The sequence below is a fragment of the Cynoglossus semilaevis genome, chromosome 2 (genome assembly GCF_000523025.1).
Source record: "Cynoglossus semilaevis isolate Cse_v1.0 chromosome 2, Cse_v1.0, whole genome shotgun sequence".
NCBI lineage: Eukaryota > Metazoa > Chordata > Actinopteri > Pleuronectiformes > Cynoglossidae > Cynoglossus > Cynoglossus semilaevis.
Genome location: NC_024308.1, coordinates 12,909,367 through 12,936,771, shown reverse-complemented (window position 1 = coordinate 12,936,771; position 27,405 = coordinate 12,909,367). Strand labels below are relative to the sequence as shown.

General features: G+C 40.3%; 2 protein-coding genes across 2 annotated transcripts in view; both read right to left on the bottom strand.

Moving 5' to 3' along the window:
* Positions 1 to 7,326, bottom strand: part of LOC103399868 (desmoglein-3-like) — a 16,069-nt gene extending 8,743 nt beyond the window's left edge. The window contains 4 exon segments of the mRNA XM_017040445.2: positions 79 to 237; positions 627 to 782; positions 4,416 to 4,535; positions 6,565 to 7,326. Coding sequence (XP_016895934.1) covers positions 79 to 237; positions 627 to 782; positions 4,416 to 4,535; positions 6,565 to 6,618 — 489 coding nt within the window. The 5' untranslated portion in view covers positions 6,619 to 7,326.
* A 4,007-nt stretch (positions 7,327 to 11,333) lies between these two features.
* Positions 11,334 to 24,336, bottom strand: dsg2.1 (desmoglein 2, tandem duplicate 1). Its single transcript, XM_025065402.1, has 15 exons — positions 23,133 to 24,336; positions 19,503 to 19,631; positions 19,230 to 19,385; positions 18,986 to 19,127; positions 18,285 to 18,445; positions 18,063 to 18,197; positions 17,787 to 17,972; positions 17,298 to 17,427; positions 16,705 to 16,972; positions 16,471 to 16,613; positions 15,564 to 15,785; positions 15,226 to 15,468; positions 14,979 to 15,109; positions 14,046 to 14,366; positions 11,334 to 13,943 (listed from the first exon to the last, which is right to left on the bottom strand). The coding sequence occupies exons 1-15, from the start codon at positions 23,175 to 23,177 to the stop codon at positions 12,858 to 12,860; spliced, it is 3,498 nt and encodes a 1,165-aa protein (XP_024921170.1). The 5' UTR covers positions 23,178 to 24,336; the 3' UTR covers positions 11,334 to 12,857.
* Between the last annotated feature and the right edge of the window lie 3,069 nt (positions 24,337 to 27,405).

The following is a 27,405-nucleotide window of genomic DNA, read 5'->3' as shown; positions in this document are numbered from 1 at the left end:
ATCTATATATATATATATATATATATATATATATATATATATATATCTATATATATATAGATATATATAGATATATACCACTACATTAATTGAATTACCTGGTTTGCTTGCTTCGGTAATACTTCCAGTATGGAGCTCAAAATAGGGGGCGTTATCATTCTGGTCCAGGACTATCACTGTTAGTGGCACATTTTCTTCTGCGAAAGTTCCATCTCTGTACTTTGCGACTCCTGTTAGCTGCATGAGTCACATGGTATTTAGTAACTTGGGGTTACATATATATATATATATTTTAGGAAAACATGAATATTAGCACAGTCTAAAGTTGCTGAAGACCACCAAGTTGAACATGTTTTCCAGTTTAGGATTTCATCAGATGTAATGATTAATTTGAAACATGAAGGGACATTTAACCTATGTATATTTTAAAAATATTTTTGTTAATGGGTGAATTTAAGTAACATAGCATGAGAATCTGCTCCCCTTAAGAGAGAAACATTTCTAGTTAATCCCAAATGGCTTGATTTTTGTTTGTTTATTTTTGATCAGTGATTGACAAGAAGCTTGTTGAGTAGAATTGCTTACAAGTAAAACAATACTACAATACTACATGTAGAACTGCTTACATTATAGGATAGGTATTTCTCACGATCCAGAATGTCGGTGATAGTTACAAAACCCGTATCATGGTCGACCAAAAACAGGTTAATTGGTGGTTTGTTAGCTCCTGGTCCAGAGAGGTAATACTCCACTTTGCCCTTTTCTTCGTTATCTGAGCGAATCTGCAGCAAAAACACAAACAACGGTCACTTTCTGGTCAGCCTTCATCACACTTGATTTCACTGCTGTCCTACTGTATATCTCTGACTATATGAATTGTGTTGTTGCTTTTCAATACACAAATAAAGGCTTTGGCAAATCCTGATGTAACCCTATCCGTACCTTACACCCATCTGCCATTCGGACTGCACACCTATTGCTTATCTAATAGCATTTTAATTTATTTTTAAATACAAATAGTGTTCTAAATATATGTTGTCAAGACAGAATAATGTTAGGTTTACAAAAAAATATTTCAGGAAACTAACCTGCCGTATCACTAACCTAATATTTGACATTCACTACTGGAGCTCATTTAGATTTCTAAACATTTCTTTTTGGTATTTAAGGGGAAATATTTCACCTTGGCAATGAATTCCTTGTGGGTGTAGTCAGTGTTTTCCATCAACTTGGCAGGAGGAAGAATCCACTCTCTCTTCTTCCGAGACTTTGCCTCCATTTCCTGTCCTTTTGCACTCAACATCTAAAACCAGAAATAATCCCACCCCGATAATTAGACGGCACACAGGAAACAGGTGGGAGAAAATTATCTCCTTGTTTTATATGGAATCCAGGTGAAAATCTAACATGAACATTTTAAAAAAATGTCTTTTTCTTCACTCTACGTCCTAAGTAAATGATTGTGTTTCTACACAGGATGTCGTAAAAAAGAGCATGAGGCCATCGCTCTTAGTAACAATCCGTTTTATTCAAAAATAGTAAATGTAGAAAAAAACCAACAACATGTTATGTACATGAAGAGAGCCACAAAGCTGTTGTTTGTTCTAGGAGTGACATTCAAGTCAACATTTACAACAAACTCTACTGGGAGGGTAAACGCTCCAACACTCAGTGTGAAGTGACAAACAAAGTAAAAGAAAACAACTTCTCTTTTTATGTATGAAGACCCTGAAGGCTGATGACATCAGCACAGTCATCAGCGAACTGACAGATCAGTTCATCGACAGGTCTAATCATCCGGTGGCTCTGAGGCAATCGTTTTCCCTCTGCTGTAGGTCAGCCGTGCCACCAGCCTTGGCAGAATCATCAGAGCCTTTAAATAAACCACTATCACCAAACTCCCGGGTCGTGAATCCGTGACTCTGATATCATTGACGCTGCAGACGACATGACTTTCATCTAGTTTTTTCCCACAAAGACTTTTATCTTCTCTTCTTACTTGTTCAATCAACACTTTTTATGCACTGTCTGCTGTCGATTGCTGGGGGGAAAGCCAGGTTTCATGAATCAAGTCTCAACCTCTTCAATGGGGACTTTTAAAAATAAACATGTTCAAAAAGGTTATAAATAAACTAATATGGCCTCTGGTTACTGGTTAGTTAGAAAAATGTTTATTTGGTAAATAAATTGAATTCAATTCAATTTTATTTATAGAGCACGTTTCATACACAAGGCAAACTCAATGTGCATGGTGAAACAAGGCAAACTCAATGTGCTTTACAGTTCAATGGTTAAAAACCATTAAATATCAAGTTTCGGTAGTTTCATGGCGAAATGAAAAAGTCGTTGTTAAATTCTCCACTAGAAAATTATTTTTGAGTTGAGGTACACTTGGATTGCAGTGCATTACTGTATCAAACTCAAGGCCTGTGTGTCAGTTGAGCTCGTCAAGTCATTTCAAGTTGTCTGTGAAAGTCATCAAACTGACTTACACAATAATAATAAATAATATAATAAAATAATATAATAAAGTCTATGCTGTCTCAACAAATACATTCCAGGTTTATGATCTAAGGAACGACATCCCTTCCCTGGAATGTAGTTTTACCACACGGGCGTCTAACGCTAAGTGAAACATCAGTTCAATTTTCAATGAAGACGACGGGCAATTCAAAATTAAAAAAAATGGGCCAGGACTATTTATAGTTTTCCAAGTGCAGTGGATTCCCGAGATACAAGTCTAATCCCTTTTACAACATCACTCTTGTCTCAATCCATTCGTATCTAGATCGAATTTTCCACATTTAAAAGAACTAAAAACCAATTCATTTGTTCCAGCCCCCCAGAAATATACCATTCATTTTCCCCTCCAGCTAAACATCACAAACAGATATAAACACATATATTGATAATATAAAATAATAGTAACTAAGAAAATATTTTATATTTTTGTTATAAAAAGTATTATATAGGGTAAAAGGGAGTAACTAAGCGAGGATAGAGTGAGGAGCACGGTTGAACATTCGTAACTAGATATTTCCTCGTATCAGGAGCTAAATCTTGCAATAGTTGTAGACTATGTAGACTAATGAAATACATGAATTTCAGGAAGCTGGTATCTAGGGGGTCCGCTGTATACCATACTGCTCCAGGCACTACCTTATGACTGTAGAGAATAAAACAAAATGCTGTAGGATCATGTTTTCCAGATATTCCCATCATGTAACTCAGCTGTAAGGGTTGCGGACTGGTGTTTAACTGATGATGCATTTCATTAATGGCAGTTTTTCTTTATTCCTTGTCCTTGTATAACCTCACTCTCAGTTTGCAGTGCACAATTTCTAGGATGTGGCATCATTATTCCTCACCAGTGCCAACTTGTTGCACTCATGTCAGTTTTTTACTCACTCCTGTGAACCAGCAGACGTGTTCCTTGTTTGACAGATTAAAAGTCTCAATTTTTGGCCATTCAGTTTTTTACCTTTTTTTTTATGAGGTTATATAAAAAAAATTTAAGAAAATTGTCAATGCATTGCAGCTTTCACTAATGTCTATTGTTACCGTGAAAATCACGACCAATCAAAAACCCTTTCATCCATTTACGGTTCCCTAATTTGAAAGTGCATCAGTATTCACACAGGTGCAGGAGCAGCGGCAGGAGCGCAGTACTCACCATGTGCAGCAGGAGCAGGACCAGCATGAGAATCTGCTCCCCTTAAGAGAGAAACATTTCTAGTTAATCCCAAATGGCTTGATTTTTGTTTTTGTTTTTTTTTATCAGTGATTGACAAGAAGCTTGTTGAGTAGAATTGCTTACAAGTAAAACAATACTACAATACTACATGTAGAACTGCTTACATTATAGGATAGGTATTTCTCACGATCCAGAATGTCGGTGATAGTTACAAAACCCGTATCATGGTCGACCAAAAACAGGTTAATTGGTGGTTTGTTAGCTCCTGGTCCAGAGAGGTAATAATCCACTTTGCCCTTTTCGTCGTTATCTGAGCGAGTCTGCAGCAAAAACACAAACAACGGTCACTTTCTGGTCAGCCTTCATCACACTTGATTTCACTGCTGTCCTACTGTATATCTCTGACTATATGAATTGTGTTGTTGCTTTTCAATACACAAATAAAGGCTTTGGCAAATCCTGATGTAACCCTATCCGTACCTTACACCCATCTGCCATTCGGACTGCACACCTATTGCTTATCTAATAGCATTTTAATTTATTTTTAAATACAAATAGTGTTCTAAATATATGTTGTCAAGACAGAATAATGTTAGGTTTACAAAAAAATATTTCAGGAAACTAACCTGCTGTATCACTAACCTAATATTTGACATTCACTACTGGAGCTCATTTAGATTTCTAAACATTTCTTTTTGGTATTTAAGGGGAAATATTTCACCTTGGCAATGAATTCCTTGTGGGTGTAGTCAGTGTTTTCCATCAACTTGGCAGGAGGAAGAATCCACTCTCTCTTCTTCCGAGACTTTGCCTCCATTTCCTGTCCTTTTGCACTCAACATCTAAAACCAGAAATAATCCCACCCCGATAATTAGACGGCACACAGGAAACAGGTGGGAGAAAATTATCTCCTTGTTTTATATGGAATCCAGGTGAAAATCTAACATGAACATTTTAAAAAATGTCTTTTTCTTCACTCTAAGTAAATGATTGTGTTTCTACACAGGATGTCGTAAAAAAGAGCATGAGGCCATCGCTCTTAGTAACAATCTGTTTTATTCAAAAATAGTAAATGTAGAAAAAAACCAACAACACGTTATGTACATGAAGAGAGTCACAAAGCTGTTGTTTGTTCTAGGAGTGACATCAAGTCAACATTTACAACAAACTCTACTGGGAGGGTAAACGCTCCAACACTCAGTGTGAAGTGACAAACAAAGTAAAAGAAAACACCTTCCAGATGGGCTACATAGTAACTTGACTCACTGACATCAAAACAAAACCAAGAGACTTCTGGGATGAATATTTGACTTCCATTTTTGCCTTTGTTTACAGTAAATCTCTGGGTCAGATTCTGTTGAGGAACTATTTGGTGTGTTTTTATTTTTTACACTTTTCTTGTGCAAGACCCTGAAGGCTGATGACATCAGCACAGTCATCAGCGAACTGACAGATCAGTTCATCGACAGGTCTAATCATCCGGTGGCTCTGAGGCAATCGTTTTCCCTCTGCTGTAGGTCAGCCGTGCCACCAGCCTTGGCAGAATCATCAGAGCCTTTAAATAAACCACTATCACCAAACTCCCGGGTCGTGAATCCGTGACTCTGATATCATTGACGCTGCAGACGACATGACTTTCATCTAGTTTTTTCCCACAAAGACTTTTATCTTCTCTTCTTACTTGTTCAATCAACACTTTTTATGCACTGTCTGCTGTCGATTGCTGGTGGAAAAGCCAGGTTTCATAAATCAAGTCTCAACCTCTTCAATGGGGACTTTTAAAAATAAACATGTTCAAAAAGGTTATAAATAAACTAATATGGCCTCTGGTTACTGGTTAGTTAGAAAAATGTTTATTTGGTAAATAAATTCAATTCAATTCAATTTTATTTATAGAGCACGTTTCATACACAAGGCAAACTCAATGTGCATGGTGAATAATCCCTTTTACAACATCACTCTTGTCTCGATCCACTCGTATCTAGATCAAATTTTCCACATTTAAAAGAACTAAAAACCAATTCATTTGTTCCAGCCCCCCAGAAATATACCATTCATTTCCCCTCCCCCTCCTAAACATCACAAACAGATATAAACAAATATATTGATAATATAAAATAATAGTAACTAAGAAAATATTTTATATTTTTGTTAAAAAGTATTATATAGGGTAAAACGGAGTAACTAAGCGAGGATGGAGTGAGGAGCACGGTTGAACATTCGTAACTAGATATTTCCTCGTATCAGGAGCTAAATCTTGCAATAGTTGTAGACTATGTAGACTAATGAAATACATGAATTTCAGGAAGCTGGTATCTAGGGGGTCCGCTGTATACCATACTGCTCCAGGCACTACCTTATGACTGTAGAGAATAAAACAAAATGCTGTAGGATCATGTTTTCCAGATATTCCCATCATGTAACTCAGCTGTAAGGGTTGCGGACTGGTGTTTAACTGATGATGCATTTCATTAATGGCAGTTTTTCTTTATTCCTTGTCCTTGTATAACCTCACTCTCAGTTTGCAGTGCACAATTTCTAGGATGTGGCATCATTATTCTTCACCAGTGCCAACTTGTTGCACTCATGTCAGTTTTTTACTCACTCCTGTGAACCAGCAGACGTGTTCCTTGTTTGACAGATTAAAAGTCTCACTTTTTGGCCATTCAGTTTTTTACCTTTTTTTTTATGAGGTTATATAAAAAAAATTTAAGAAAATTGTCAATGCATTGCAGCTTTCACTAATGTCTATTGTTACCGTGAAAATCACGACCAATCAAAAACCCTTTCATCCATTTACGGTTCCCTAATTTGAAAGTGCATCAGTATTCACACAGGTGCAGGAGCAGCGGCAGGAGCGCAGTACTCACCATGTGCAGCAGGAGCAGGACCAGAAAGCTCATTTGTAGCCTGAGTCGAGCCATGAGGACTGGGACATCAAAGCATTTGATGTCAAGGTCCGTCTCAAGACTAAAGACTAACAAGACTAAGCCCTTGGATCAAACTGGTTAGCCCTAAATTATATCTGTTTAGGACACACCTACGTATGTTTTAGCTCCATAGCCCTTCCTCCGCTGGACTTGACGTATCGATACACCTGGATGCAGCCAACCTCCACCCACCTCCCTTTACTGTACGTGTGCTGCAACTGTCACTGTCACAAAGGCGTGTCTGCTCGATGCTGTAGGGTTGAGTTGCAGAGCTGTAGAATTTTAAAACATCTTGACGTCTGGCCCAACGGTAGAACCTAATCTAAATTATCTAATGTACAGTAACAGACAGGTATCATGTGATGCAGAAACACCACTCTAAGACAAAAACGAATCTAATATCACAGCAGAATGTCTCAGTAACTAATCTAATGACTTGAGATTTTTACTTTAAAAACATTTTGTCCTTTGCTCCTATTTTTAGAAATTCAGATTAATTTGCAAAAACACTCCCAAACATCGTTGTACCTTCATTAGTGAAATACAAACATCGTAAATAAAGACCGGTTCATATATAAATAAATATACATTATTTAACAGAGCAGTAGATCTGTGTTGTGTACTTCAGTAGTACAGTTCAGTAGTACAGCTTATCTTGTTCAGCAAATATCTTTACGTCAATAATACTATGGATACAGCAGTAAAGAACAAAGACGAATGAAACATTTGAATTGAAAACACTGTTCCCTGTTCTCCTGTAAACAACACGTCACTTTAACTGTTTAGAACCATTTCCATGTTCCAGAAGGAGAAGAGACGTTAGTGTAGTCAGAGCTAGTGCTCGTCGTTCACAGAACAAATCTTATGGTATCTGTTGCTCCTGTCCTCGCCCCTGATGTTGAAACTCCTACAAACTGCTGACATTGTTGACTTAGTTAAATAAACTAACCCATGAGGACAGTGAGATGTTGAATATCGGATTAAGTATAATATAAGGGTACATCCCTAGAAACCGTTGATGTTCGGGGTGTCGATCATTTATCAGCTTTTTTTTTTTCAAACTAATCAGGTTAAAGAACGTACAGTACATTCCCTTTCTGTTAGTGACTGATTTGGTTTCTTGGCGTGACTTCATGACCAAAGTTCACTGATCCAATCACAAACTGCCCTCATATCTCCGCTGTCTTTCCACAGCATCTCGGCTCCGTGCCGATCACAGAGCAAAACATTTCCTCGGAACGACTCTATGAAAAATATTTTAGCTGAACTTTATAAAACCAAAACAAGGCCAGTTTTTATCTTCTGAACCTATGGTTGACAGACGACGACAATGTGGCTCATGTTTAAGTCCTGGTTCTGTTTACTGTTGTTGTGGTGAAGTTTTTATACCCACTTACTTTAAAATAAAATCTGCTCAATCCCAACACAACTGAATTCTACCTTTGTTGTCAGTACACTAGGCAGTTCGACTTCGCCGACACTCCGCCCACTGCTCACTGACTTCCAGTCTAATCAACATCCAAACAGCAACGGAAAAACTGATTGTGAAAAAGTTGGTTCTGTTTATGCTGAAACCAGTGTATTGCCAGTTGGTCAGTGTTGGGCTTCACAGCTAAGGGGAGGGGCCGCAGCGCCTGCTTCACATAACACATGATTACAACAGTAACTCACAGAGTGAGATGGGGAAGGATGGGGGAGGAGCACTCAGTCAGGTTTAATACTGTTGATTATCAGTGTTGACGATGTGAAGGACTTTTTGGTTCAATAAAGTCATTCTAGAGAACGGAACAAACAGGTGGAGGTCGGTGATGCTGCATCCCAGAATGGTGGGTCCCTGGTCCTGGTCCTGGTCCTGGGTTTTTCCCCACTTCCCCACTCGAGTGTTCCACGTACAGGCTCAAAGTTTGACATGAATTAAAAACCCAAAAATGTCCGACTGAGGTGAGATAATATTCAATTTGCTTTTAAAGTCCAGTTCTACTCCTAGTCTATGTGTGTCAAACTCAAGGCCTGCTGGCCAAATGCGGCCCTCCAAATGATTTTGTGTGGCCTGTGGGAGCATGAAAATTTTTTTATTTGCCCTATAATAAAATCAATGCTGTTGAGTTTCTTAACTCGACCATCTTTTTATTACACAACACAATGTACAATATTTGTAACTTGAAAAAATAATAATCAATCACTGAAACATGTATTAATACGTTATGGAGTAGTTACAGCTACACAGTCTTACAGCTACAACTGGCCCTTCAATGATGTGGCACCCCCGGTGAAAATACAACAGCACATCTAAAACCACAATAATACAGAATAAAGATTCTCACCAAACCCTCATTCACTGCCACCCTCACAAACAAACACACCTGCCACTGGTCTGTGGAAAAATAATCCTCCAAAAAAACAGGTCTGCAGTGACGTAGATCTGAGTCTGATTTCTCTGGAAGAGCTTGGTTTATTTAATGCATGACATCGTGACAATGGAATGGTTCCAAAGAACTAGATCTCTCAACATGATATCTGAGATTTCCTTTTGCAATTTTCCCCAGTAATGGAAATCGTTAATGACAGGTTTAAACCCAGTGAAGTTTAAATGTAAAGCCACGATCTCAGTCATGTAAAAGCTGTTTGCTCTCTGCTGAGCGTGGGGGGTGGGGCTAAAGGGTGTGGGGGTGAAGTTTGGGCGACAAAGACATGCCGAGTCATAAAACACACCCTGTATATTACATTCTAGTGAACCTGAAAACTGCAGTACTTGTTTTCCTTTGATAAGAAACACATGACGGTAATTCCTCAGGTTGATTAAAAAACGGTGAAAAAAAAAAGGTGTGAAAAATACAAAAAGTTGACGATAAATGTCAACGCAGGTCACCAGAGGTACTGCAGCAGGACTTTTATGATACAATTTTGGTTTCTTTGAAGGCTCTGGCGTACAGAAACAAAAAGTATTAAACAATGGTACTATGAGTTTTACTGTGAATGGTTGTTTATTGTTTTTGTACATGGCCAATGTGTGGCCAAGAATCCCTAGGTTTCCAGTAGCGCCCTCATCTGGGCAGTACACATGCCACAAACAGAGACAGGTTTATATGTAAACATCAATTACACCTCACTGCCCCTCACTGCTGCTCAGCCGTCAGTTACTCACCTGACATTTTTAAAGGCTGTGACTCGTCCATCGTAACAGAACTGATTGACCAATTTAACCCCCCTGGTCTACCTAAGGTGCCCGCGGGGTAAAAATAAAACTAGTCAACAAGAGGGTCAAGAATTGTACTGTTACTGTGCTTTTTGAATCAGTTACACTTGACATGTGTGTAATGACGATAAACCCAAGTATTGCATTAGTGGGTTTTTATTATCAGAGGAAAAGTGCCATATGCGGTTCATGTTTGACTGAAAAGGAACAGAGTTTCTGCATACAACTGATGACAAACCCAAGTCCTGTACTCCTGGGTGAAATCTGCAGTCTGAATATATATATATATATATATATATATGAACTAGGACTTTGATTTTCTTGTAATTTTTCATATTAATAATCATATTTCTTGGCTTAGTGACAGATAAACCCAGGTGTGAAACACTGTTGTTTTTTTTTCTTTCTTTCCCAGCAGTGAATACAAAACAGGTTTTGGATTGTTGACTGGTCATGATTAATCATACCTAGTAGTGATTAATCCACAGCTGTTATGTGAATATGGAGCACTAACACGTCCTCGGTTTTATGTTATCAGATTGACCAGGTGTAACTTCGCTCTCTCAGTGTTTGACAGACACAGAAGAATGATTAACTGACAACAGGATGGGCGACGGACACAGAAATGTAAACAAGGAAGAGGAAGAACACGACAGAGGTCACTGTTCCTAAGGCCAATGGCGGTTGGATATATTTGTCATGTCTGTCTGCCTCTCCACCCTCCTGTCTGCCTCTGCCGGGGTAATCACGCTCACCTGTGTCCTGTTCTCCTCTGGTGATCAGTGTCATTGGTTTCACCTGGTCCTGGGTAAGTACCCTTTCCTCTCTCCCTCCCTCACTCTGTCTTTGTTGGTTTGTTGTTGTTCTGTGTTCTGAGTGCAGCTTCTTTAATTTCACTTATTCTTTCACTTAGTCTGTTCTTTGTTTTTGTTTCTAACTTGTACAAACAAGTCAATGCAGCAGCTCAGTTGGAGAAACTGAAATCACACACTATTTCTGACAATTTTTCACCTCGTCCATAAATCTTTTCTGGTCTTCACTGGAATTTCCTCTTGTCTCGCAGCTGCATCTCTAACATCCTTTTGTATTTTGACACCCTCTAGTGCTTTTTTCGGGAAATGCATATGGTAGCACAGAAATTACTTTTTAACTCTTAATTTTTTTTTTTTTAATTCGGTTTGATTTACATTAAATTTAAATTGTTTCATTAGCAAATCGTTGTATCAGTTCAGTGTCTTCAGAATCTGAGACAGAATCACAGCTTTTATTGATGACGTGATGACAATGATTTGCAGCTGCTGACCTGAGACAGGACACAGGAAAGAATGACAAGTAAACAGTAATCTTATGTGATTCAATTTGGTTTTTAATGTTTGTAATTTGTTTGGCTTTACTTTGTATTGTTAATATTAACTCAGTAATATTTATTCCTCCTTTCTTCTGTTATCATTCATAACATCTTCACTCTACTTTGTAACAAAACAAAGGACGTAGTGCAAGTAGAGATGAGTCAGCATTAATTATTTTTATTTATTTATTAAAAATCGGTATGCTCAACAGGGACAGGGCATGACTTGAACCTGTTAGATTTAAATCATTAACAGTTAAAAACCTCAGTAAAAACAAAACGAAAACAAAACTGTACAGCAAAATCCAGAATCTTTCTTCTCATCTTACCACAGAATGTATAAGCATGGAAAGAGATTTATTTAAAAATGTCACACCAAAAAAAACAACCTAAAGAAACAAAAAACAAACAGAGGAGCTGTAAACTGTTATATCACGCTAACAACCTGGAGAGCTAACAGTTTATTATGCAGTGACATTGATGTTACTGTTGTTGTCAACAGCAGCTACAACATTATGGTTAAACTATTAGCACATGCACACCTAGACCAACATGTATACACCCCCCTCCATCCCCGGTCTTCCACAGGTTTAAAGTGAATCTTATACATTTACACACAGACTGTATACTACATTCTGTAAGTATATGGTACCTGTAAGTACCATAGAGTAGATTTGGGGTTTTCATTTGTTACTCCACTCTGATAATAATATATCGGAACATTTCAATGTTTCAATTCTTTCTGTACGATGCTGTGTTAAATGAGAATGTTAGTGGATCTTAACATATCGCACATTTCTGTTGCTGGAGTTCTGACTTTATATATTTAACACAACAGAACCCATGACAGGAAAGATTGGTCCCGCCTGATTGGTTGAGTCATTTGACTGTGCTCTTTGGCTTTAGTGTTCCTCAAATATTATTACAAATATAATTATATAATTACTAAATTAAAGAAGGCAGTGCTTGTGAAAGTGGTCCAAAAGTAGAGGGCAGGGCCCCTCAAGGGGACACAGGTCTGTAGTTTCATTGAGTTTTAGATAGAATTCCTCTATCTAGAAAAGACAATGTTGATGTTTCCATGTACTTGTAATGATATTTTTAGCAAATTTAAAATTAAGAGTTTTCTAGTGCTCGACTATGTGTCGGATCTTGGATTCTCTTGCTTGTTCTTAATGACAATCCTTGCTGCCCTCTAACAGCAGACCAATATGTTACAAATGTTAGCAGTTCTGTTATCAATGCTCATCTCTCCTAGCAGTAAACACAAACTGAGGTTTTGGCTGAAGAAGGATCAGTGCATTTAGTAAAAAATAAAAAAAAAGACAAAATACTGGACAAAGTCAACCATCGAGTTATCATGAGGCTGCCAACATGTACACTGAATGATTAGGTATCAGGGTGACTGTGAACTTCAGGCATTATCTACAACAACTACAGAGGCGACGAGACCGACAGACAAGTTTCATCGTTTTGGTGATCGCCCAAAGTCTGTCGTAAGGAAACTGTATTGAGCAGAAGCTGCAGTGGGAACATGCAGACACATGAAAGTGCATTCCTCATGAAGCTGCTGTAGCACATCCTCCACCATTAAACTGACAAACTCATGAATGAGTCCTACTCATAATAAAATCCTCAGACAATGACTTGGCAGAGAGTTTCCAAAAAGGCATCCGAAGTCGTCTTTTCTTAAATCACCCTTTTTTCCCTCACGACCTCCCTGGTCTCGTGCACCACCTTTTTGCGGGTAGACGGTTTGGTGGTGACCACTGTGGCGGTGGAGCCCACCAGGTTGCTCTGAGATCCCATGGTTGTGCTGCCTTTGCTGTAGAGGACTTTCTGAGAACCGGATAAATCCCTGAGCCTGGAGAGATCTCCAACCTCCTGGACCAGTTGTCCTCCACTCCCTGCCGTGCCTCCAACCACCATGACTCTTTGGGATGTAGATGGTAGAGTGCCTCCCCTTATGAAGGTTGTCTGGCCTTCTTTCAGGACTTTCACGGACCCTGCAGGGACCTTATCCTCCACAACCACCATGGCCTGGGATCCAGAAAGGTTTCCAGCACGGATCAGGTTGGTACCTAGAGCCTGAACACCACCACCCTCCACCAGGACCATTCCATGCCCGGGGTATTGTCCACCTGACATCATGGTCTGCCCCTGAATGACCATACCTTGGGCAGGTGCGGTCTGGCCACTATTGACCAGGACCATGCCTTGCATGTTGGCGGCTGGTGCCTCAGCCAGCAGCACAGTGTTGGACATTTGTGGCTGGACAATGTAGTGCATGGGCTGCATGACAGGGGTGGTGGTGTAGTAAACAGGCTGCTGCTGCTGCTGCAGTAAGACTACTTGACCTGAGTTTACCATCTCACCCCTCTCTGTGGTCACCCTTTCCTTCACCATTTGAGATTGTTGAGACGTCTCCTTGATCACAGTCTGTTCTTTCTTAGTGACACTTGGCTGCAGTTGAGGTAACGCTGGCATCTGTGGAGGAATTACCGGAGCTGAGACAAAGGTCTCCGTGTTGGTGGTCACCTTTGCCTTCGGCACAGGAATGAATTCTTCTCTAAATTCAGGTTGGATCTCTTTGCCCTGGCACACCTGAGCCAGTTTCTTGAACTTCGGTCCAAGGTCGTCAAGAAATTGCAGATCATTTTCTGACTCCAAGAGGCTGCAGCAGCCCACTGAGCCAGCAGTGGAACCCTGTCCTTCGTAGTCATAAACCAACAGATTGTCCTTCACTGCGAGGTTCTCACCTCCATTGGCCATTTTCTGTATTAACAGAAACATTGAACAATTAAAGTAAAGTGAAAGAAAAGAGAATCGACTTTTAGCCAATGACAGTTAAAGGCGGAGGTTGGTTAGATTCCTTACCTGAGTGTAATACTGTTTCAGGAACATGTCTGGCAGAGCCATACCATCAAAGATTCCACCTCCTCCAAATCCCACTGCTGAGTCACGACCTTCATACGCAGAATAAATAGCACCACCTCCACCTCCACCCTGGTTCATCATGCCCCATGAGTCTTCTCGTAGGTTATGTGCTGCTAATCCATCTTGATAGACATATCTGTTCATCCCATCCATGGAGGTCACGGATTTCTGGAAACCCAAAGCTTGCCCCATTCCTGAAGTGTTGGCATCTACCATCATATCACCATCCATCTGAGTAGGAATGTTCATCAGTGGCATTTCCTACAATGGGGGCCAAGAATCCCAATGTTTGGTTATTCCATCATCAGATCATCGGCAAAGTTTTACAATTCCACCAATAAATAAGCAAACACTTGTCAACACTTCTGTCCTTACTGGTTAGGAGATGGACAATAGACTATATGTATATGATAAATGGATCTACACCCACCATAGGAATGGACTTACTCTTACCTAAACCTACGCCTAACCCTAATCCTAACCCCAACAGCAAATAAGCAGCATTATGTCCACACTTCTATCCTACCAGTGAAGACCTGGACCACAGACCAAACATAGGCATTTTGTTTATTGTTTATTTTTGTACCAAGGACTAGTCGGCCGGTAATACCCCGCCATCATTGAAGGATCGTTACATTTTCCAAATAAAACATCTTTTAGATTTTCTTCTGCTAGTATCAGTCTGAATGACCTGTTGTTTTGAAACATTCACAGATTATCTTTGAATGAAAGAAGTAAAGAAATATGACTGGATTCTTTTTGAATGAAGTAAATTAGTAAAACTGATTTTTTCACTGTGGCCCACTTAGGACCGGGGGTTGGGGACCCCTGACATATAGTAAAAAAGCATAGAGAAGAACCTCTTCTTCTTACCGTGTTCTCTCCCTGGCCTTCTGTGTGGTAGTTAATGAGGTGTGATTTTGTGTCAAAAGGCATCTCTGCAAACCCACCCGGCAGACCCCCGGCTCCACCACATTGGCAAAGGAGCAGTAACAGAGGGATGACTGTAAAAAAGACAGTTCTCTGTTTAATGTACTGTATCTGTGTATATACAGATGACACCATTGGTTGATGTTACACCTGCATCAACCACAGAAATTGTAGCTCACGTCCCACTTACGTGCCAACAGCAGAAGGCCCAAAAACAGCAGCCCGATGGCTGCAGGACCCAGCTCCGCCCCCTTACTGGGCTGACCTTTGGTTCCCAGTTTTCCACACCTGATTCCGTCCTCACATGTACAGACTTGGACTTTAACTTTCTGCGGGTCAGGACAGGCCTTTCCCTGCTGGTCCTGCACCAGAACTTCCACTTCATAGAGTCCAGGCCACATGTTCTCCATGAGCCTCAGGATGGCAGACGTATCTACAGACAATTACAAGGAAATGAAATGAAAAACAAATATAAACAATATAAACACTAATCAATTCTTTGTTTATGGAAGTGCAGGATTTCCTCACCGTTATTATGTTCCGTCCGCCACTTTCCCTGCGTGCCTTCTGGGATTATTTCAAAGTCGAAAGGAGCCCCATTAGGAGATGCGTCCTCATCTGTAGCAGTCACAGTGACATGATCCTGGGGGGTGCACATGGTCTTCAGCTCACTGCTCAGTGTGGGGCAATGGTCATTAAAGTCTTCCACCTGAATGGCGACTGTGCCAGTGACTGTTTTCCCAGCCAAGTCTGTGCGCAATGAAAGAAAATCAATATTATTTTTTATTTTATTTTTTATGACTATTATTTATTATTTTCATAAAAATAGAATACGGACAGTAAAAACAGGACAGGTGAAAAATTTAGCCAAGGCTATGTTAGCTTATGGGCTTTTATGGCTCATAGTGGGTATCCAGTGGATGGAACACACATTTTACTAAAACTGTCTGTAATCTTTAAATCTATGTCCCAAAAGAATAAGGTTGCTAATACAAGTGACCGAAATGAGTTTTCCTCCCGGGGTGGCAGGGGTTTGCCGCAGAGATAACGTGAGAAGCTAAGTCATCGAGGGACTCGGGGTAGAACCACTGCTCCTGAGCATAGAAGGAAGCCCCCTGAAGTGGTTTGGGCACCTGACCAGGACACTACTTCCTATAGAGGTTGTCCTGTCACGTCTAACTAGAATGGAGATCTCGGGGAAAGCCCAAGACTAGGTGGTCTATATGTCCACTTTGACCTGGGAGTGCCTTGGGACACCCCAGTCAGAGTAAGCCCTGAGGAAAGGGAAGTTTGCTGCCCCAGTGACCCGATCCAGGATGAGCTGGATGATGGATGGATGTCTATAAAGTTTGGGCCTTCTAGCCAAAATGTGCCAATATTCTGGCTATAAAAATGGTCTGCACCCAAAAATACCTCTGTGAGTATAAAAACGTACCGTCTGTAATACAAAGGACTTTGGCAATGTACGTCCCATTGACCAGGTACGGAGATTCTCGGTCAGGCATCTTGTTCAGTTTGATCTCTGCGGTCAGTGGGTCGATGGTTAGCCAGTTGTCCGGATCAAGACCCTTGGCATACCTGTAGATAGAAAGGTATCCATAATTATCATAAATGACCGTGGGAACAATGATGGACAAAAAGTAATCTTTATATTAGTTGATCCACTGACTTGACATTTTCAGCAGGTTTTCCAGTGTCTTCATCGATTGCGGGATAATGAGCGATGACATCGTTGATGTTAATGGTGGTTTCTCCCTCAGAGATGGGGATAGCTTTGATTTTAGGAGAAAAGCTGGGGCCCTCAGGGACATTCTTCACATTAATCTTGATGGGGTAGGTTTTGTATCTGGTGATGTCTGTACTTGAATAGCTTCCTGCACCTCCTCCACCACCTCCACCGCCGCCACTGCCTGCACCTCCTCCTCCACCTCCTCCTCCTGATCCAGATCCAGCTCCACCACCAGCCCCGCCCCCCGCCCCCCCCCCCCCTCCCCCTCCTGATCCAGATCCAGCTCCACCACCAGCCCCGCCCCCCGCCCCCCCCCCCCCTCCCCCTCCTGATCCAGATCCAGCTCCACCACCAGCCCCGCCCCCCGCCCCCCCCCCCCCTCCCCCTCCTGATCCAGATCCAGCTCCACAACCAGCTCCGCCACCAGCTCCCCCCCCCCCCCCCCCCCCCGCCACTGCCTGCACCTCCTCCTCCACCTCCTCCTCCTGATCCAGATCCAGCTCCACCACCAGCTCCGCCACCAGCTCCGCCACCTCCTCCGCCACCTGATCCACCTCCAAAACTAATACCAGCCCCTGTTCCAGTGGATCCATCAAACATCGGAGCCTTGTTTTTCACAATGAGTCCTAGTTGAAGGTCCTTTACGTCTTCATAATTTACAGCCTGTAAAAAGACAAACAGAACAGGAATTACAAACATCCAAAATGTTCAAAGGATGAGCTAATTTAAGATCCAAAAAACCTCCAAACAATAACTTACTAGTTACTAGCAGTAGGGGGCAGCAGAGTATCGATTATGAAAGTCTGTTTTCGTTTGGCTATCCAAAGCCAAACCATCTTTTTGCTTTTTTTTTTTTTATAGCAAACAACTAGGTTTTTTACATTTTACAACAAGTTAACAATTTCAATTTCTTAAACTATTCGGGTAACATTTCTGAACAGTTTTTTTGGATTAGGTTTTTTTTCCTTGGGGATCTCTGTAAATGTATATTTTTTACAGACACCCATGTATTTCTGCAGTACCTTGTCGAGCATGAGTATGCCCTCGTTGGTGACGGGGTCTGTGGAGATACTGAAGTAACCGGCCTCGTTTCCTTTCACAATATCAAACACAGCCTCCCAGTTATCCGTGGCCTCCAGGTCCAGATCCTGGGCTTTGATTCTCATGACCTCCACATTCTGCGTGTTCTCCTGTATATCGCCCTCATACTGCAGGTTAAGACGGACACAATTTTAATTTCTTCACTTTAAAACATGTCATTTTTATTCATTAATTTCAAAGACTAAATAGAACATTACCCCTTCTTTTTCCAAAGTCGGAAGATTGTCGTTCACATCCTGGACTTTAACAGTCACGGTGGAGGTTGCAGTATTTCCTCCAGGTTTTCCGTCCAAGTCCTGGCCTTTCACGATCAATGTGTATTCATCTGTTTTCTGAGTGATAATGAAAATCAAATCAAATAAAACAGTTTGGCCACTTTTTTTTTACGTTGAATAGAAACACTGTTCCCGTTTCTGCACCTCTCTGTCCAGGAAGGGCTGTTTGACGTACAGGGTTCCGTCACCGGCCACTTGGAACAAGTCGTCAGAAGGTCTCTGACTGACCAAGCTGTAGAAGATCTTTGAATTGACATTACCGGGTTCATCAGCATCTGTAGCGATGATTTTCATGACCGAAGTCCCTGTTAATAAAAACAAAAACAAACAAACAAAAAAAAAGAATTAAACCTGAATCATTTTAAATTAAATGTAAAGGTTTTATTAAGACCCAGTGTCAGACACATTTTTCTACATTTATTGGAGAACTTTGTCCTTATAGGAAATTTTTTCTGATCCCCACTGAGTGAGGGGAGATTTTTTGTTAGGGTTAGGATTAAGATTATGGTCCTTAGAGTCCATTAGAGTTACTATAGGTCTTTAGATTATGTATTTATTAGTTAATCTTAGGATAAAGTTATCTGGAATTATTTTATATCATTTGGTTTCCTTGAAGGTAAAGATTAAACAGAAAGCAAAAAGCTTGCATATTCTCAAATGAGAGATATGGCTGTTGAGACTTTAAAGTTTTACTAAAGGCTCTGGGTTTAAAGAAGGACGGTTAGAAAATGGCCATAATGTACTCAAACCTTTCATACACCTAGAAAGAAGTTAGCAATTTACCAAAAAAAATATCTAAGGATGCTAAAGAGTACAATAATTAACCATTAAAGCAGAAGACGTACCAGCTGGACTGAGCTCCTTTACGCTTCCTTGCTGAGATTTTGCAAACACCGGCGGATTGTCGTTCTCGTCCAGTACCTTGATCCGTATGTCAATTTTTCTCTCTGCGTGTGTGCCGTCGGTGTACGTAGCCACCCCCGACATCTGAAAGGCACAAACACAAGCAGTGAACTTGTGAACTTGAACTGTAAAGACTATTCCCCAACTCTAACACTAAAACTATGGTTTGACCAGAAGGAAACTCACGTTGTAGTGACTGATCTCCTCCCTGTCCAGCTTTTTGGTCAGGCGAATGTACCCAGTGATCGGGTCGACGATAAACACATTGAAGGGATACTTGCTCGCGCCGACGCCTTCCAGGGAGTAGTGAATTCTATCATCTTTTTCATTGTCTGATCGAATCTGAAACAGGAAAAACATCACAAGAACATTTCACTTTTAAAGAACAAACCACAGCTTTGGACCCCTTGGCTGTATTATCCATTCACTACATGTCAGTACTTGACAAGGTTAACTCACCCTGGCCACATATTCCTCATTAGTGTAGTCTTTATTTTCTATCAGAGTCTTCGGGGGAATGACCCACTCTCTTTTTGTTCTCACCAGACTGGCTCCTGCCCTGGTCCTCACCACAACCACCACCTGGACCTGGAATACAACACGTAATGACATGCTATTACCACACAGTACTATGATTATGATCTTTGCAATCAGCTAGGGGAGTATAATTTATTTCTAAATAGTATCAGTAACTTTTGCGAACTTTTCTTGTCCTCACTCTCCATTGGTTAGACACATGGTCAATGTTTGGTTTTTTAACTTGTTTTATTTTCTTTCTTTTTTTAAGACCTTCAACCTAAAAAAGGTTAATATACAGCATGGAACTTGTATAGCAGGGGTGTCGGGACTGTTGAAATGAAAAGGCTAAAGTGATCTACCTACATTGAAAATGAAAAATATATATTTACTCCTTTAAACTGAACGATTTACTGGTAGATCCCCATCTACCAATTGGGCACCCCTTTAGTACAGCTAAGTTTCTTGGCTAACTTTTAGCTGTTATGTTGTAGGTTAGCCTGTGTCTGAATGATTTGTGACTCATTGTTAACTTTAAACACTGCAATTTTCCTTCTTCGGTTCGAAGCCACTCCTTTTGTTATAGCTTTAACAGCAGGTGAATAATGGTTAAGTGACGACTTTTAACGACAGTGTGAAACAGTACGAACACATTTTAAATCCTACATGATGTTTTTACAAGGGCAACATCTCACTTAACGGTTAATGGTTTTGTTTTAAGCCTAATCGAAACATGTGTCCCTGAGGGACTCACTTCAAAGTGAGTTATAAAGTCAATGTTTACATAATAGTATATAATACAAAAGTATTTATTACAGTATTGTTTTTTTATTAAAAAGATAGTCTGACTTTTTGTGCTAAATAGAAGTTTTTTTTGTGGCTGACCTTTTGTCATCTTTTGTTTTTTATTTCTCTGCTACCCTGTTGTGTTATGCTAACTCGGCTAATATCCTGTTGTAAAATGGTTCAAATAGAATGTTTTGGCTGCAATGATCTTTTACTTACTTTAGAACATATGTTTTAAACATTGTTAGCCACTTGTGCTACATATTTTAATTTAAGGTTTTGTCTAATCTTTAGCTATCGGCTAATTTTTTTTCTTTATTTCTTTTATTTCTTTTTTTGGTTTAGTCTTTATCTATTATATTCAATTTACGTGAATCATTCATTTTGTCACCATTTGAGTGAAACGTGTCATTTTTTCTGAACTTTGTTTTTCTGTCACTTAGAGGATGGAATGTTCTGAGGCTTTTCGTGAGGTTAAGGAGAAAACACACAATAACTCCAGGGTAAGAACTGATCAGCTCTAGACAAACCGGCTCGGTACGACCTCAGAGCTGACCTTTTGTAAAGCTAATACACAAATGTGGACATGGACAGGTGCATTTTCTCTGTCCCTGCTGCAAGGTGGGACTGAAATGTGACCTGCAGCTGTGACAGGGTGGAGTCGCTCTGACTGCAGGCTTGTGCTTTTTCACATCCTGAAAAACCAGAGATGCAGGCTGAACACGGTGATGGTCAGCAGCAGCAGCGAGTTGCTAATTTTAATGTTTAATGTTCAACAACAGTTCTCACTAAGCTTAGGGAAGTGTGCCAACTTTTCTGAAAATGTTGTATGGCTATTAAGGTCAAGGACGCTGTCACCCACGGCCGCCCACTTTAGAACTGTTCCCACTGCAGAAAACCACCAACCACATCTGCACCGTGTTGAGCGTGTTCTTTGGAGGCAGAAAATAAATCTGCCAGTAAATCCCTCTAATTCAAGAAAGAACAAATACCACCCACTGAGAACCAACAGGAAGCGAAAGGAACTGCAGGAACTCTGAGATTCAGCTCTGGTGTTCCTGCAGCGAGTTAGAAACTGCTGCAAATCAGACCATAACTAGTTGTCGTTTTTATTTGTGGATATTCTCATCCAGTCATCCAGGTCATCATAATTATTAGTTGTTGTTTAACAGGTTATCGACTTTAAGGCGTGTCATGTTTTATAACCTAATTTATTCACTGGTTGACTTTAACAGCCACACACAGACCAACGTCTGTCATACCCAACATCAAAACAGTTAACTTGATACACCCAGGAAATATATTTCCTGGTTACTTACATATAATATAATGTCAAAAATTCAATAATTAACAAACAACTAGTTATCTAAATTCTACAGAATTAATTACTCTTTTTTTTTTTTTCTGGCTCCCTTTAAAAAGTTACGACTTACTTTAGATCTGCGAGATACATTTACATTGTTTTGTAAATTAATATTGTGTAATTTTTTTTTACACATACATTTTTATTTATACGGCATGCAATGCCTTTTATTCCTGTTTGGATCCAAGCCAATTGCATTGTAATTTAATTGTGAGGACAAATCTAAATGGCTAATAAAGTAATTCTAAGTCAGACAAGACAAGTATATGAATAAATTCTGTTTATAAATAAATTGTTTTACACTTTCAAATTTCAGCTTTCCCAAGGGAAGACACCAATTTTCTCCTGCAGCGGCTGCTATAGGAGGCTAATGTATATGTTTAGTAGTCTGTTGTTATGGAATGTACAGTTAAAGTACAGTAGATTGCATGTCTTTACAGGCCAGGGTCGGGCCCTCGATGCAGCCCTGTTCACACCCTGCCACTCCTGGAACATGCATCCTCTTCAGAGGACGTTTGAAAAGAAGGGAGTGATCACATATACCAGTGAGTGAAAGAAAGAGCTGACGATGACTCACCGGTACCTGAGTGAAAAACAAAACAAGGAGTTAATGTAACTGAGTCAACACGGTTAATCTCCTTCTGAGAAAAGGTCTTACTGTAGGTAACCACAACTGAACATGGGAACTGCAGTGGAACTAGATCTGGTGCAAAGAAAAAGTCGCTGTAAAAACTAGTGGATCCAGTGTGGGTTTTCTCTGGAACTTCTTTCTTTTGGACCAGTGACACTAACCACAGAGTACAGTTCCTACATGAGTTGTGTACAGTTTATGTTGGCACTGGTTTTCTTTTCTTAGTTCTCTGGTATTTGCCAACTGTTACAAAGTAAATGAATGATTGATGATTCCAAAGCAACACTTCAGCCTCCAGGCTGGAAATGCAGTTGTAAATTGACACACAGTTCTTGACAGGATGATGGACCGTTCCCAACAGGAATTTAAAGTAATGTACAACTGAAGTCACAACGCAGTTCAACATCTGATTCAATCCACATAATGTGACAAAGACTGATCAATGTCTTCATTGATATTCAACAAAACAGCTGCTAATTTCTACAGAAAGGTTAAAATCCTGTTCTGCGTTTTCCTGAAAGCTTCTGTAACATTTGATCATGGTGTTTGTTGGGGCAGGTTGTCATGGCAGCCGTTAGGAACAATGGTGAACACCGGTGAGAAAGAAGAACCAAAACTAAAACAGTTTTCGTTTTTCATTCATAACTTCCTCATTATCATCATTTTACATTTGCACAGCAACAGTGACACAACTACAGAGTTAAAATACTGACAAACACACCGTCACACACACACACACGCCACACACAGCTTCAGGTGAAAAACAACATTCAGGTATGAAGAACAAACTCACCAAAAACAGCAGCAGCACAAACCCAGGAGAGGAAACCCGAGTCATGAGTGGAGGATTCCGTTTGTCCGTGTGTCAGGAGGCAGAGGTAAAGTCCAGGTGAGAGCTGCCGACTGACTGAGCAGAGGGAGGAGAGGAGGTGCTTTATGACAGAAGGAGAGAAGAAGAGGAGTGAGAGAGGCAAATAGGGGTGGGGGTAATATTGGGCAAGTGAAGACTCCAGTCTGTACTTGATCAAATTCTTACAGAAAAATGTAACCAAACATTTTTAACCTTGGAGTTTTTTTTAGCTAAGATTTTGAAAGTTTTTTTTAGGGACATTCTGGTGAAGTCACATGTAATGCACAATTCAGGTCCTAACATATAGGACACACGTCAGAACATGACAACTATTCAGTGACGTGCAGTGAAGAGCGTTACCTGGGGTATTTAATATGAATACAATAAACACATGACATGCACATACAGTAAGCAGACAATCTTGGACAATCCTTAGGAGTCCTGATTTTGACCAATCAGAGTCCACCTTTGTATCTAGATCAATCTCATCTCTCATATTAAGTTTTTTTGGTGCAGCCCCGGTACAGGAGGGAACAAAAGACGATAAAATATTTTGTGGTTGAGTGTGGAGTGTAAATCTGTGTCAACTTGTTTTTAGTAAATACAATGATGTCAGATTCTGGAAATCAGAAGGTATGAGTTTAAAGAATCCCGTGCTAATTGAAATACTGTTGAGAACCTAATAACATGTATATTTTCATCTGCACAAACCACTGTATGAGTTGCTGCCACCTAGTGACTGGAGGCTTGTTATCATTCAAGCATTACAGCAGTGGTACAGTACACTTATGTCCAGGGTGCCATATTTGATTGGAAGCCCCCCATCCCCCATCCCCCCGGCACTCTACTATTTGAGAAGTACTGGTCCATGTGAAAGTTTCCAGAATAAATCCTTGTTGTATTTTTATTCATTCGTCCCGTTGGTGGTGTTGGTTCATGATGCACTGGCTCTTCACCTCTGTCAGCTTTGATAAAACAATAATTCACTTCCTGCAGCCAGCAGAGTCCTCAGAGGCATGGGATAAAAACAAAAACAATTTTTTTGAGCTCTTATGTTTAGTCAGCACTTTGAACTCCTGTGACACTGACTCACACCGATCAGGATGATCAGATAAATAAAAAATAATCTGTCTGGACTGGTGTTTACTGGATTTGTCATTTCAAAAACTCCAGATGTTTTTCTTCATTTTGTTGAGAGCTGAGAAAGTCGATGGCTCTCAGGTGTAATTCCAGAACGATTTTTAAGATAATGGAGTTACGCCCTGAGAAAACTATGACTAAGACCAATTTAAGGATTGATGAACAATGCAGTGTTTGTTGTCACTCTCTCACGTCACTGTCATGTGTGAGAAGCCCTGACTGTAGCATGTTCTGCCACTCCCTCGTCATGAGTTAGTCATGTTGTGGACCAGACAGTAGTTTCAACCAAACAAATATTTTCAAGACAATAGAAGGGCCACGATTCTGTTTATATTTGAAGTGAAATGGTGAGGCAGTATTCAACACTGCCATGAAATAGGGACAATTACTGTCCCACGCAGAGGCCGATGTGATCTATTAGATTGGACAAAACGTCAATAACTGGAAACAATTGGACATTACTTGTAAAAAAGGGCAGAGAAGTTGAGTCTTCTGCTGGTCAGATCAAAAGGGAAGTGAAAGACACCTTTTCTTTTCTGTAACCTCGGTAATTAAAGAAGTCACATGATCCTTAACTTTTGACTACCGCAGAACAACCCCAGTAGTCAACAGGTGGAGAGAAAGAACATTTATACAAAATTACATTTGCCCTCTATCTTTACCCATCAACCCCTAGGGAGCCGTGATTGCTGAAACGCCCAGGGAGCAAGAGTTTTGGTGCTGAGGGTGTGGTCCCTCCCTACGGTTACATGCAGGTGTGTCTGTCTGTAAATCATGACTCACCGATGATTTTGTCTTGGCACCAAATCTAAAATGCCTGTGTTGTGTTCTGAAAGTGACTGTACATATGTTGATGCCTTTAGCGAACTGAAACGCAGGCGACGTCCAATAATTTTGACTAAGTCACAACAGCAACAAGTACTTGGCTCATGCATGAATAACCTACTTCCTAATCTACATGACGTGGCACAAGACAAATGCAGATGTCTGACATTCACAGACTGACGTCGACACTTTAATTGTTCTTACTTTCATCGCCGACTGAACATCCTTAGCTGAAAAAGACTTGTTTTTCACAAATGCCACAGAGTTGATTATATATATATTTTTATAAAGAGGTTAAGAGTTTTTCTTGAACTTTTCTGGCATAAAAAATTTACCATCAATCACCAAGATAAACGTACGTGTTTAGGTTCTCACAAATGACAGCTTATATAAAGGTATCGTTGTATGTCAAGAATCGAACAAAGACTTTTCTTATCACTGCTACACTTGAATCCCGCAGTATCACCTTAATGCAAAACTGCTGTAACCATGGACACCAAAGTTAATGCTACCTCTCAGTCCCGGTACGAGCCACAGTGGAGGACATAGTTCAGGAACTAAAAAGTTTTCAAATGTTGTACTGATCTGCGACTTGAGCAAAAAAGCAGAAAAATACACAGAATGTTTTTTGTGGTTTGAATTTGTGTCAACCAAAATCCACATAAAAGCCTTTGGTGTTTTATGGTAAAATGTATGTATTAACAAAAATTGTCCATAGGTGGGTCACATGATTTTCCTTTGTCTGCCTTCTAACACGCAGCCTATGCATGGACTTGTGCGGAACAAACATTCTCTGCAGGTACATTCCTCTATATGTAGATGAAGGTGGGAAACTGCAGTTATAGTGTGAGAGCTGAGTCATAGCCATCAGACCTGTTGCACATGTGAACATCAGTAAAGCCTTTTGACAAACAGACAATTCCTCCATACTGGCTGAAAAACAGGTTTTCCAGTTTTCATTAAACAACTAAAAACCACAGGTTCCGGCTGCTGACGTTCTATAGTGAGATCCTTAAAGACCCACCAGTTAAAGTTAACCTCCAACAGTTTATGGGAAATCAGTCAAGTCTCGTCTTGTATAAGAGAATCATGCAGCTCTGATACAAGTTTTAATAAAGTTAGACATGTCTGAGCTGTGACTGAGGCCTTCTCTTAGCACCTGGTCCCAGTTCAAATGGACTGGAGGTCCGCTCACTCTCAACAATTCACATCCACAGGCAACTGGTTCACATGGTTTTGGAGTCACAATTGAAAAGATTTGTATCTTCTTGGAATTCTTTCAAAGATCAAGAACAATTAATTGGCCGACCGTTAGGAGAAAAACAGGAAAGATGAAGTTCAAAGACAAAGGCTGAACCGGAGAGTTCAGGTAAGGACTGGTATGAGGAGCACCGCAGATGTTCAGACGAGTTGAACTGAAAACATTCATTATCTGTTTCTTGCCCAGACAGTACAGACGGCACCTTGGCACCAAATGCTCTAAATAGAAATACTACGTGATGCAGAGCCTGTGTGACTGCCAAATCAGTCAATACAGTAGAGTTTTACTCGTGTGTCATCATAGACAGTTTATACAGTATTTTTTAACAAAGAACTCATGAGAAAAAGTAAATTTTGAAAATATTCAAAATTATGACAGTTTTTCACAGGTTCATAATACTTAATTGGAAAGGCTGTCTATGTCACTAGCATACACTCAGGATTCACTCATACTAGCGCCAATGCCTCCGTCCCTGACTGCGCGAAGTGGTGATTGGGAGCCAACCATGCTGCGCTCATACAGAGACTTTGCCCAGGCAGCACGAAACATACGTAACCTAGGTTTTGCGTACGTGTTACCAAGTGTTCAACGCTTTGACCCATAGAATCACAACTTTAGTGGTCAAACGTGTTTGTTATGGGGAGAATTTGGTAGAAACATGTCAGTTGAAAAAAAGACTTACTTTTAGAGGCAGGAGAGATTCACTGAATGCTACGACATAAAAACAAGGATTTTCTCTATGGACTCTGGTGGTGGAAAAATGTCAGTGTACATATCCAATCCCTACAATGACTTCACTCCGATTGTTATTTTGTAGGTGTGTTTGTGCCTGTAGGAAGTACTGGTACAAATAGTCTCATCTTCAACACTGGCACTCATTCACAACCGTCCTGCTGCTGCGCCGTACACTGAAGGCTGACACGACGCATGTGGAAACACAAACACATCAGACAGACACTGCCAGCCGGCCCCACCCTGCAGTTTTCACAA

Bases quoted from the DNA above. Each gene is read 5' to 3' on its own strand.
- dsg2.1 (XM_025065402.1), bottom strand. From the start codon at position 23,177: ATGACTCGGGTTTCCTCTCCTGGGTTTGTGCTGCTGCTGTTTTTG. The intron at 18,198-18,284 runs GTGCAGAAACGG...ATTATCACTCAG, and splicing joins AGCCCTTCCTGGACAGAGAG to AAAACAGATGAATACACATT. The intron at 15,469-15,563 runs GTGAGGAAATCC...AATTGTCTGTAG, and splicing joins GCGGACGGAACATAATAACG to ATACGTCTGCCATCCTGAGG.